The 13,742-nt window shown below is 37.7% G+C and overlaps 1 protein-coding gene across 1 annotated transcript; it reads left to right on the top strand.

Annotated features, from left to right (window-relative positions):
• Nucleotides 1-11,177: 11,177 nt before the first annotated feature.
• LOC138193716 (histone H4) lies at nucleotides 11,178-11,561 on the top strand. The gene has a single exon (XM_069141903.1). It carries the CDS (start codon nucleotides 11,178-11,180, stop codon nucleotides 11,487-11,489), a length of 312 nt encoding a protein of 103 aa, XP_068998004.1. The 3' UTR covers nucleotides 11,490-11,561.
• The last annotated feature ends 2,181 nt before the right edge of the window (nucleotides 11,562-13,742 follow it).

Here is a 13,742-nt window from a genome sequence, read left to right on the forward strand (position 1 = left end):
TGTTAATGTTTGAGAGATTAACTGCACAATAAAACTTTCGTCCTGTGATCCTGGTATTTAAAACCTGTCTGAGGACGTGTTAGAAGACAGGGACAGACCCGTTCATCTTCTTCTGTGGACTTTCATGGCGCTCAGACACAACTGGTTTGGTTGATTGCCGCCACCTACTGACCAACATTAGAAACAGCAGGACTCCTCAAAGACTGTGAGCGCAGCGGCTCTTTTAAGAACGACCACCCACTCATCTTAAAGAGCTCCTTCCTGTCATTCCTGAAAAGTATTATCCACGTAAAGCAACGGATAAATTCACTACAACACATTGATGTTTGCTTCAACCAGGTTCTCGATCTTGAACACTAAATAAATGAAATGCACGTCAAAGTTACCATGAAGTAAAAACGACCTGTATAGACTTTAGGTTTGAGGTTTGACCTGTCACCTCACCTTCTCTTCAGATCGCAGCTATCAAAGAGACTTCTTTAAAATTGCTGCAGTGAAACTTCTGACTGCACATTTGTTGTCTCTTTAGTGAGTACAGATAAGCTACACTTTGCATTTTTGGATGTCGGCTTTCCATTCGTTTTACATCCTGGAGAAGAAGTATTTCCATGGATCAGTTAATGCAACACATGTATAATGAACCTGCCTGGACCAGTTCTGTATCAAAAGTACAACATCTATTTGAATTTAAGCAAATATCCTCCACAAGAAACAATCCTATAAATCCACTGACAAATCAAGACTCGGCAAACATTTGGTACGTTTATTTCTGATTTTCTAACATCGTGTTTGTTGTTCTGGAACTGAACTGAACTGGATGTTGGAAATTGAAACGACAAAACTGTTGCTCTTTTCAGTTTTGGTGATTTATGTCAAAGATAAAACTTAATTTAAATATTTGGACCTCGAGTAAAGAAATATGGTACTTTTTAGGGCCCGAGCACCGAGCGTCGGTGTGAAAGCCCGATTGTATTTCATAAAAATATTCTTGGTAGTTAGTCGTTCGTCGTTCTTCTCCTTACGTAAAGTGATTTTCCTTTTTGAAGGCTTTATTATTTTCAAAAACTCATGAAAGTGGATACACGTATATCTCCTGGCAAAAAATTTAGTATTCTAGTGGAGTCGCGAGTGGGCGTGGCCAAATGCCTCGATAGCGCCCCCTACAGAGATGCCCCTGCGGCCACATTTACCTAAATTCACGAAATCCGGTGGACACGTGTATCACACCGAGACGCACAAAAAAGTTACACTGCACCATTACGTCAACTCGACAGGAAGTCCACCATTTTGAATTTAGTCGCCATTTTGGGCAATTCTGACACGTTGTACTTTGTCGAACTCCTACGAGTGATTTTGTCCGACCGACTTGAATTTAGATTCTATGGATAGAAAACATGTTTGGGATTAAAAATTATATAAATAATTCGTTTTCATCGATGTGTGTGCCCGTAGTGTGGTGGCCATTTTGAGCGTCTCGCCATGGAACTACAAGTTGCTTTAAATCTTATGTACATGGACCGACCTTCTCCAAACATCACAGGTATGATAACAGCCCCGCCCTGGAGACACCTGTGGGGTAATATTCGCTTATAGTCATAGCGCCCCCTGTTGGCCACTGGAAATGACACTTTTCATACATTCACATTCTACGTCGAGCTGGTTGATCACATGAATGTAAAGTCGGGTCACAATAACCTAAACATGTAGTTGATGATGTATTGAGACATTCGTTCGACTTTGTCAATGGGCATCGCTGTGACGATGCGGCAAAGTTTGATGTCTCGCCGTGACACAGGAAGTTGATGTTTAAGGTCGAAGGGTGCTTGAAACCTCACGAAACGTGTGACATACATCCAGCGTGGTGAGACGATACATCTGATGTGTTTTGCGAGTGGGCGTGGCCAAACGGCTCGCAAGCGCCCCCTGCTGGAGACAGGAAACGAGACAAAAATAGCAACTTTAAGCGGGGATACGCGGTCCCTCGCATGCTGCACGTCGGGGAGACGGCTTCAGGGAGGCGGTGAGCTGGAGTGCAAGGGCCCGTACATCACTGCTGCAGTTTTAATTTTTATTAAAATTTGATCTGACAAAAATCATTTGATTATTATTACAAACACCCAGTATATATATATATATATATTTTTTTTTTGTAATCTTTTACACGGTTGTCTGGCAGAGACGGTTCAGTTAACTCCTTTGTTGTCATGAAAATATCAACATCTGTGAAAAACTGAAAGTTTAATTTTGTAGTGTAAAAACTGAAAATTACTGTTTATATCTATGATAGAAAGATGTGATCCTTTTATATTTCTTGAGGATAAATGGCTTGTCACACCATATGATGCTTTTATGCCTGATTGGTGAAAAACATTTAAACAGAAAATGATGGCAGGAATAGAAAACAAACATTAACAACATATTTCTTCGTGGACAAGATTAAGGCCTGTGAGCTGCAGTCTGACAAATAGTTTTCAAAGATTTGTTTTTAATTTGTCAACTACTCATTTATTGATTTAGAAAACTGTACAGCTACCTGTGTACAGACAAAGAGACGGGGTCTGCTTTTAATCAAACGTATTTTTCATGCCATATCCTAATTAAATCTTAGCATAAGTTTGTAAAAAATATGCATCACTGAGTCGGTAAAATGTGTTTTGCCTTTGTTCGTGGGGTTGATTAATTAATCTCTAAATTTCAGGTTCTAGTGCGCCATTATCTGTATTTAATCTGAGGGGGCGGGGCTTAGACTAGAAGTGGGTGGGGACTAACCTGAAGTTGTTCCTATAAACCTGAAATGGTTATGGGATGAAGATAAAATTTCAGTATTTTGAGTCATTTAATTATTTGGGATTTTAGTGGACTCTTATTGGAGAATAGTTAAGGGTTCAGCTCTTCCTCTCTACAATGCTCAGGTAGACGGATTATGTCATAATCAATAAATCAGCATTTCATGTTTCATATTAAGCTGTTAGAGTGACTAAGACTCAGACATTTAAGCACATTCATCTTTTTTTTATGAACTTTCAACAGCGATGGACCAAATCAAATGTCTAATTCTGCTCATTTCAGGTCAGTGCTGTTCTTTATTTATTGCGTACATGTTGTTAGGATTAGCAAAGAAAAAAATGAACAACAAACCTTTTACTGAGACATTATTTATTGTCATCATTTTTGCAACATTTACCCCTTTATATTAAGAAAAAATTACATTGATGAATCAATGTTAGTATTCAGATTGTTTGTTTGTTTTTACTTTTCCCGTAATGCTTTTGCTTTTCCCTTATTGTCTTTGCTTTTCCCTTTTTGCTTTTGCATTTCCTGTAATGTCTTTACTCTTCACGTATATCCATTGCTATACCTGTATTGTCTTTACTTTCTTTGTCTTGTCTTTGCTTTTCAAAACCTAAAGTATTCAAACAAATGGTCATACCGAGACTAAGTAACTAAACACAAGTCACAAACAAAGAAGGACGCTGTTTTGAATTCTGAGGAAGAAACATTTGCATGATCAGGATGTGAGCCTCATTAGACCTGTTGGAGAGGATAAAGCTCAAATGCAATTATCCACTGACCAAACAACAGTTGGTAAGTTTCATCAAAATTTCTAGCATCTCATCCAACCTGTAGAGGTTTTCTAATCGATATATTGATTCTGAAAACTTCACAACAAACACCTGTACGCAGTGAACAGTCAAAGTGGCTAAAAATCTTAAGTATTCTTTTTTTTTTTTTCAAGGATCCGACTGGGAACATTTGATGAAGTATAACAAAGCAAATTGAGACAGCTATTGCAGGCTGTAGCCCTTAACCTTTTAAGCCTGAGAAGCCCCCAATTGGGGGAGAAGATTTAGCCAAACTATTATTAAAATATGGACATATATACTGATATTTACACATCTGAACAAATCTCACAAGTGTTTCCTTTATTATTACACCAACATTATTCAAATAGACCTTGTGGTTGCAAAGATATACTCTTTTTATTATGGGTATGCAATTTTCGAGCGGAGGCCTAAACAATAGGTGTGTTTTTAAAAGGTTAATACCACCAAATCTTCAAAGTTTAATCATTAAACTGAATTCAATTTTCAACTTCACAGTACATATCACAACCTGTGAAGGTAATAACCGCCAAGTGAGATGAGATGGCAAAAAGTATTTTCTTTATTTTCACATTTAAAATGTGTGGTAAATGGCTAATGGTAAAATGGTAAAACATGTTTAAAAACTCTCGAATTCATCCTCACACAAAGGTGAACGATTAAGGAACTACTTTCCTGTGTTTTTGGGGATGACCGTGATGGATATGCAATGTTTAAATTTGGAGTTATTTAATTGAATTAGTGCAGTTCACATGCTAGTTAGTATACTGCATGTAACATCTTGCAGTAATGATTTAATATGCATATATAGTGTATATATATATATATATATATATATATATACGTATGTATGTATATTTTTTTTCTTCCTATGACTAAAAATGTGTTCCTGTCTTTTCAGTGTTTAAAAATTAGTTTTACTACAAGCTCTTGTTTAGAGTAGCTTTTTTTTTTTTTTTTATTGCTGATCAGCTGTTGCTGCCATGTGCTTTTTGCCAACAGATTATGAATTTATTGTAAAATAGTAGAGTTGAATCAACAATAATAGCACAGAGGTCTTGATGCAGTAATACAGAATTATTATTATTTATTTATTTTTTTTACTATAAATCTGGTATTTTGATACTTTTCGTTTGAGTAATGGGGCGAATTTGATTTGTTATTTTAATTATTTGTGTTTTCTACTGTTTTATATTTCAATGCTCACAGAGTGACACCGAACCCCGGCAGCATCCCACAGCAGCTGAAAGCAAACATTTAGCAGGCAAAGTTATGTGTTTGGTTTAGATGCAGTGATCTGGATCTTTCAGTTGTTAAAAAGTACTTTGCATAACTTCTGTGTTAATTGTCTGTGCTGTATCCTTCCTGGGTATTTTTGTTGTTGTTGCCTGGAGTGCTTTAACGGTAGCATGAAATAGTTTTGTGTTTTGTGTCACTGAAAACTGAAGTGAAACGATTTGATGTTGCGAATGAGCGTTTGAAATACAGCTATAATTTAAAGTTTTATTTCCATGACAATCGTGATGAATTTATCCTTTAGACCATTGCTATCAAAGAGACTTCTTTAAAATTGCTATCAGGAAACCTCCGACTGCAAACAAATGTTACATTTAGCTCGCCCAGATAAGCTCCACTTTCCATCTGTTTTACATCCCGGGGAAGAAATATTTCCATAAATCAATAAATGCAAAAGATGCACAATGAACCCGCCTGAACTATTTCTGTATTAAAAGTACATCTATTTAAAAGGAAGCAAATATCCTCCACAAGAGACAATCCTCTAAATCCACTGACAAATCAAGACTCACCAAACATCAGGTAAGTTTGTTTCTAATTTTCGCTCACAACATCTCAACGTTTTCTTTCCATAATAATTTATTTAATGCAGTAAAACACTGGCTTGATAGAGAAGTTATAATTGTTTTTGTTGCTGCATTTTTGTAGTTTTTGCTGTTCTGGAACTGAACTGAACTGGATATTGGAATTGAATCAATGAAACTGTTGGTCTTTTGGTGTTTTATATCAAAGTTAAAACTTTATTTAAATATTTGGACCTCTAGTAAAGAAAAATAGTACTTTTTTAATTTGACCAATTTGGTCTAATTAAAAAAAGTACCATATTTCTTTTGATTTCATTTGGTTATAATCACAAACACCCAGAATATAAATATATTTTTTATGTTTTTACATTTTACACGGTTGTCTGGCAGAGACGGTTCGGTTAACTCCTTTATTGTCATCAAAATATCAACATTTGTGAAAAACTGAAAGTTTATTTTTGTAGTGTAATGACTGAAAATTACTGTTTATATCTATGATAGAAAGATGTGATCTTTTTATATTTCTTGAGGATAAATGACTTGTCACACCATATGATGCTTTTATGCCCGATTGGAGAAAAACATTTAAACAGAAAATGATGGCAGGAATACAAAACAAACAATAACAACATATTTCTTAATTGACAAGATTAATGCCTGTGAGCTGCAGTCTGACAAATAGTTTTCAAGATTTGTTTTTAATTTGTCAACTACTCATTTATTGATTGAGAAAACTGTACAGCTACCTGTGTACAGACAAAGAGACGGGGGTCTGCTTTTAATCAAACATATTTTTCATGCCATATCCTAATTAAATCTTAGCATAAGTTTGTAAAAAATATGCATCTCTAAGATGGTAAAATGTGTTTTGCCTTTGTTCGTGTGGTTGATTAATTAATCTCTAAATCTCAGGTTCTAGTGCACCATTATCTGTATTTAGAGTGTAATCAGAGGGGGCGGGGCTTAGACCAGAAGTGGGTGGGGACAACAAGGGACACTAACTCTGGTAGAATTACAGTTTCATTGTCCTTTTACAATTTCAGTATTTTGAGTTGTTTACATTGTTTGGGATTGTAGTGGACTCTTATTTAACTTTTATTGGAGAAGAGTTCAGGGTTCAGCTCTTCCTCTGTAATGCTCAGGTAGACGGATCATGTCATAATCAATAAATCAGCATTTCATGTTTCATATTGGGCCGTCAGAGTGATTAAGACTCAGACAATTCCACACATTTCTTTTTAATCAACTTTCAACAGCGATGGACCGGATCAAACGTCTAATTCTGCTCATTTCAGGTCAGTGCTGTTCTTTATTTATTGTGTACATGTTGTTAGGATTAGCAAAGAAAAAAAAATGAGCAACAAACTTTTTACTGAGACATTATTTATTGACATTTTTCCAACATTTCCCCCATTATATGAAGGAAAAAAGTACATTGATGAATCAATGTTAGTATTCATATTTTATCCAACAAATTACTGACATTTTGAACTTCTTAAAATCTTTACAATTCAGATTTATATTTAATTCCCCGCCTTATGTTCTATATAAATTTATCACTGCATTCTTCTGCCTGTGTCTTTTCCCCCCACAGCGACATGGACTCTGTCCTCATGTGTCTCCCAGCATCAATACTTTCTAGTCAAAATGCCAAAAACCTGGTACGAAGCGCAGACCTACTGCAGAGAGAACGGTTTTGACTTGGCCACCATAGACGACATGAAAGAGATGCAAACGGTTCTTCAAACTGTCGAAGGCAAATACGATGACGCCGTGTGGATCGGACTTTCAAAAGGGACGGATGCTAAATGGCACTGGTCTCTGGCGGACAAACATTTCTACAAAGATGGAGAAAGAGATTATCTGACCTGGGGCCAAATATCAACTAACAACTGTGTGTTATACAAAGATGGGAAACTTTTGATGAATAACTGTTTTTACCCACAGTATTCAGTTTGTTTTGATGGTGAGTATCACTCATTTTGTTGTCACACATTCAAAAGCAGACATGCAAGTTTGTACACCGTATGTTCATGTGCACAGATATAACAGAGTACAGTCCAACCGTGTTTGTATTTTAAGTGGGACGTCTGCATTGGATTTATTGAGGTTAATCCCTAAAGTTGTCTTATTGGTCACCAACTTAAAAGCTGCGCTCACCAACCTCAACGATGTCAGTCTCATTGGTGGAAACCTGCCAAAGGTTACAAAAACTAGTCCAAGTGATCCAAACTTGGCCTCTTATTTGCAAAGATAATATCGTACCGATTCTTATATTTATCTTTATCTCTATCTGTATTTGACTTTCATGAGTTTTTCGCTGTAATAAGAGGTCACATGGTAGTGCTGCTGTTTTCAAACTAAATTGCATTAGTAGAAGATCAAGCTGACAATAACATCAAAAACACAAACCTTAATAGAGCTGTTTGCAACTGATGCTGACAACGGCAACATCTTCCTGTTATATTTAGCAGAAAAACATGACAGAGACCAGTATGTTCACACTACAAAGCGCCTGATTTGGACAAAAGCCCGAGACTACTGCAGGACACACCACACCGACCTGGCCAGTGTGAGGAATGAGGCAGAAAACCAGATCATTCGAGACGTGGCTGCTGGTGATCGGGTGTTTATTGGCCTCTTCAGAGACCCGTGGACGTGGTCAGACCAGACTTACTCCTCACTGAGATACTGGAGAACAAGCCAAGGCGTTGGCAGTGCGATTGGTAAAGAATCGTGTGTTGCTTTGTTGAAAAGTGAATCTGGTCGATGGGGAGAGCGACGATGTGGAGAAAAGCTTCCTTTCGTCTGCATCGGTAAGTAAACGTTTTAGATTGACTTTGATTGGGTTTGGGTCAAATCCTTCATCTTTCTGTGGCAGATTTACTGTTTAAAAAAGACAAGTTGACGTCCAACTCTGTCTTGGTTTATCATGATGACAATAATGAACAATGTGCATGTTTGTCTCTTTGTATTAGGTCCCATTGTGAGGATCTTCAAGGTGAGGATCGACTCACACGGATCACAGTTGGACCTCAACGACCCGGCAGTGCAAGACGGCATACTGACGCAAGTGAGTCTCACACAAAATGAAATGTGCTGTCTGATGCAGAGTTAATGAAAAGTCACAGTCTGTCTGTTTGAATGGACACATGAATATCATATCCAAATTTCATAGTTTTTCTTTCTACTTTCAGTACTGCAGCATTTGTGCACACCACATTTCACATACTGTGTGTTGGGACGTACTAAATCTTTGTCTGTTGTACTAAATAGTTTATTAGTATCGCTACTGGAACACACCACATGCTGCCGTTAGTAAAGCGCTATCAGAGTCTGTGGACACGCTGAAGTAAATTGTCCACAGACACTTTACGTCCTTATTTAAAAGCCATTGTCCCTGCGTAGCTACATTTACATCGTTACCACGGCAACCCATGCAGATGGATTAGTGAAGCAAATCCACTTTGCCTGCAGTCTGAACAACACCTGAGACCTGCGACTAGACTCATAAAAAAAAGAGTTCAATATACTTTTAAATTATTAGGAGCTCCTGAAGTCCCTGAATTAAAGTGACTTTAGCATCAGTGGAAGGAATAACGTTCGTGTTAGCTTGTTCTTCTACTGTTATTTGCAGCTAAGTTATTGTTTTTGTCACAAACACAAACTCTAACTGCTGAGAATATAAACAGTGCTGGCTAGCTAACCTGCCGTCACCAGGTTGCAGGAAGTTTCAACACATTCAGCTAAATGAGTTGATTTCAGTAAAAATCAGACAGACACACAGTTAAAGAAATCTAATCAACATCACGTTATTTAGCTGCATCCGCAGAAATTTAACTGGAATCAAACTTCAAACCACCTCCAAATGTGGTTTTGATCCCATTTTCAAGAATTACAATTCATGTGTTTTATTGTTCAGACTTTCAAAAAACAATCTGAATAAAATCTGGATATGAGAAAAAGTGTATTTGAGCTGGTAGACTGAACAAAGCTTAAAATGCTGCTCCATAAGTCTTTGCTTCTCCCAGGTGGGCAAAAACATTTGTTACTGCAGGTTTCAGCTTTGCTTTTCTTGTGTTAATTTTCTCCTCAGTTAAAGCAGCGCCTGAGTAACGCCAACGTGACTGGTGTCCAACTACGATGGAAAAAGCATGTAAATGGAAGTGTTTTCACCAAGGAACCAAATGGACGTGGCTGAAGAGATGAAAGAATCAGAGGCTGTGTGACTTTAAACGTTTGCAAATGTGTGTTTAGTCATAGTGAAGTTCACAGAGTCAAACCGCTACCAACAAAGTTTGCAGCTTTACTTTTAGTTTGTGGATTGTTTTGGTTTTGCTGATTATTTTTGCTTTAAAACAGCAACAAATGATTTAGTGTGGTACATTTTTTTATTTATTTTAATTTAACGTGGACTTACTGTCAAGTGCATGTTGATCACATACAAACGATAGAATACAAAGTGAGACGGAGCAATAACTAATGTGCAACATATTAAAAAACCTGAGACAAAATTAATTTTACGTTTTTACGTTAACATTTAGCAGTTAAAAACTGTAATTAACTGGTTTAAAACTGGTTAGAGTGATGATGATGATGATGATGATGATGAAGATGAAGATGATGAAGATGAGGATGATGAGGATGATAAAGATGAAGGTTCTAAAACTACTAGTACTGCAGTTATGGTGCAAACCTATGTGGAATACATGAAATGACACTAAGGCAGTTGATTTGTATGGAGCGATCTCCATACTATAGAGTGATAGGAGTCCCATAATAAAGAATATATCTGTAAAAGAATTAGGAAAAGTGTGGAAATATTAAGTGGAATGAATAAATGGATAAATAAAACAAAATTTGGAAATATAAAGACAAATGACAAAGAGTATTGTCTTTGCTTTTCCCTTATTGCTGTTGCATTTCCTGTATTGTCTTTACTATACCCATATTGTCTTTACTTTTCATGTATTTCTTTTGCTTTCCCCGTATTGTGTTTGCTTTTCAAAAGCTAAAGTATCCAAAGGAATGGTCATACCGGGACTAGATACTCAAACACGAGTCTCAAACAAGGAAGGACGCTGTTTTGCATTCTGAGGAAGAAACATTTGCGTGATAAGGATTTGACCGTCACCCGACCTGGCCCAAAAACTCCATCACATCACCTCAACAGTGATCACTTACCCATCCTCACCACATTTTATCTTCACCCCCTGGCAATCCCATCAAAGAAATACAACTACAAATCAGCACAATGGAACACAAATCAATCAAACATAGAAAAGTTGTTTAAGTGTGAATTTGTTTTTTATTGATTGTCTCTCTAACTTTTAAAATGAACTGATTCTGAGCAGTGATGTAATATGAGCCTATTTAAAAGTCTGCCCGACCCTGTGGCCAATAGGTGGCGCTGTGGTCTCGCCTCATGACTGGACTGTGTGTTCGCCTCCTGCTATGACTCTATGAAGGTATTTCTGAGTCTTTATTATGCAAGCAAAAAAAAAAAAAAGTCTTAAAAGCTAATTTCTTGCCCTGCAATCAAAAATCACGTTTGTAAGTAAAAATATATAAAGTGAGAATGAAATGATTTGTGTTGTAAAAAAATGCAGTTTCAGTTGTTTCTGAGCGCCATGAAAGTCCACAGAAGAAGATGAACGGGTCTGTCCCTGTCTTCTAACACGTCCTCAGACAGGATTTAAATACCAGGACCCCACCGCTGCTGTTCATTAAGTAATAAATCTCTCAAACATTAACAATGAGCGGCAGAGGAAAGGGAGGAAAAGGACTCGGTAAAGGAGGCGCTAAGCGGCACCGGAAAGTCCTCCGTGATAACATCCAGGGAATCACCAAGCCCGCCATCCGCCGTCTGGCTCGCCGCGGCGGCGTGAAGCGTATCTCCGGTCTGATCTACGAGGAGACCCGCGGTGTGCTGAAGGTGTTCCTGGAGAACGTGATCCGTGACGCCGTCACCTACACCGAGCACGCCAAGAGGAAGACTGTGACCGCCATGGATGTGGTTTACGCTCTGAAGAGGCAGGGCCGCACTCTGTACGGCTTCGGCGGTTAAACTCACGTTGTCCGTCCAACAACAACCCAAAGGCCCTTTTCAGGGCCGCCAACCTCCTTCTTTAAGAGCTCATTTCTGACCAACAGTATTACTTTATTAGTCTGCACGTGACTCTGTTATTATATATATATAACAAATAAAATAAAACATGTGACCCTCTACCAACCTAAAAGTCCTGTTTTAACACTAGTTAGCTTTAAATTTCCTGAACTTCCTAATTCTTTCTTTCTATTTAGTATTTCATTTTGTCACTTTTCTATCTCATTAGCAGATATTGGTTAATTATATATTTTCCATAAAAATGGTTCTTTTTTGTCTCTTTAGTGAGTACAGATAAGCTACACTTTGCATTTTTGGATGTAGGCTTTCCATTCGTTTTACATCCTGGAGAAGAAGTATTTCCATGGATCAGTTAATGCAACACATGTATAATGAACCTGCCTGGACCAGTTCTGTATCAAAAGTACAACATCTATTTGAATTTAAGCAAATATCCTCCACAAGAGACAATCCTATAAATCCACTGACAAATCAAGACTCGGCAAACATTTGGTACGTTTATTTCTAATTTTCTAACATCTTGTTTGTTGTTCTGGAACTAAACTGAACTGGATGTTGGAAATTGAAATGACAAAACTGTTGCTCTTTTCAGTTTTGGTGATTTATGTCAAAGATAAAACTTAATTTAAATATTTGGACCTCGAGTAAAGAAATATGGTACTTTTTAGGGCCCGAGCACCGAGCGTCGGTGCGAAAGCCCGATTGTATTTCATAAAAATGTTCTTGGTAGTTAGTCGTTTGTCGTTCTTCTCCTTACGTAAAGTGATTTTCCTTTTTGGAAGCTTTATCATTTTCAAAAACTCATGAAAGTGGATACACGTATATCTCCTGGCAAAAAATTTAGTATTCTAGTGGAGTCGCGAGTGGGCGTGGCCAAATGCCTCGATAGCGCCCCCTACAGAGATGCCCCGGCGGCCACATTTACCTAAATTCATGAAATCTGGTGGACACGTGTATCACACTTAGACGCACAAAAAAGTTACATTGTACCGTTACGTCAACTCGACAGGAAGTCCACCATTTTGAATTTAGTCGCCATTTTGGGCGATTCTGACACGTTGTACTTTGTCGAACTCCTCCGAGGGATTTTGTCCGACCGACTTGAATTTAGGTTCTATGGATAGAAAACATGTTTGGGATTAAAAATTGGATAAATAATTCGTTTTCATCGATGTGTGTGCCCATAGTGTGGTGGCCATTTTGAGCGTCTCGCCATGAAACTACGAGTTGCTTTAAATCTTATGTACATGGACCGACCTTCTCCAAACATCACAGGTATGATAACAGCCCCGCCCTGGAGACCCCTGTGGGGTAATATTCGCTCATAGTCACAGCGCCCCCTGTTGGCCACTGGAAATGACACTTTTCATACTTTCACATTCTACGTCGAGCTGGTTGATCACATGAATGTAAAGTCAGGTCACAATAACCTAAACATGTAGTTGATGATATATTGAGACATTCGTTCGACTTTGTCAATGGGCGTCGCTGTGACGATGCGGCAAAGTTTGATGTCTCGCCGTGACACAGGAAGTTGATGTTTAAGGTCAAAGGGTGCTTGAAACCTCACGAAACGTTACACATACATCCGACGTGGTGAGACGATACATCTGATGTGTTTTGCGAGTGGGCGTAGCCAAATGGCTCGCAAACTGTTTTTTGTTTTTTTAAATCTTTTACACGGTTGTCTGGCAGAGACGGTTTGGTTAACTCCTTTGTTGTCATGAAAATATCAACATCTGTGAAAAACTGAAAGTTTATTTTTGTAGTGTTTAAACTGAAAATTACTGTTTATATCTATGATAGAAAGATGTGATCCTTTTATATTTCTTGAGGATAAATGGCTTGTTACACCATATTTATTTGTTTTATTTTTATTTATTTTATTTCACTTTATTAATCCCCGAGGGGAAATTTCTTCGTGACAGCAGGGGGGGCTCTCAGGGGGAAGCTGCTGCAACAGGCTGCCACTAGCAGCCAGGTAACCTGACCTGAGGTGCATGTTTTTGGATTTGATGCTTTTATGCCTGATTGGTGAAAAACATTTAAACAGAAAATGATGGCAGGAATAGAAAACAAACATTAACAACATATTTCTTCATGGACAAGATTAAGGCCTGTGAGCTGCAGTCTGACAAATAGTTTTCAAAGATTTGTTTTTAATTTGTCAACTACTCATTTATTGATTTAGAA

The sequence above is a fragment of the Embiotoca jacksoni genome, unplaced genomic scaffold, assembly GCF_022577435.1.
Source record: "Embiotoca jacksoni isolate LCO1_2020_lvr unplaced genomic scaffold, fEmbJac1.0.p SCAF_93, whole genome shotgun sequence".
Classification (NCBI taxonomy): Eukaryota; Metazoa; Chordata; class Actinopteri; family Embiotocidae; genus Embiotoca; species Embiotoca jacksoni.

Bases quoted from the DNA above. Each gene is read 5' to 3' on its own strand.
- LOC138193716 (XM_069141903.1), top strand. From the start codon at position 11,178: ATGAGCGGCAGAGGAAAGGGAGGAAAAGGACTCGGTAAAGGAGGCGCT.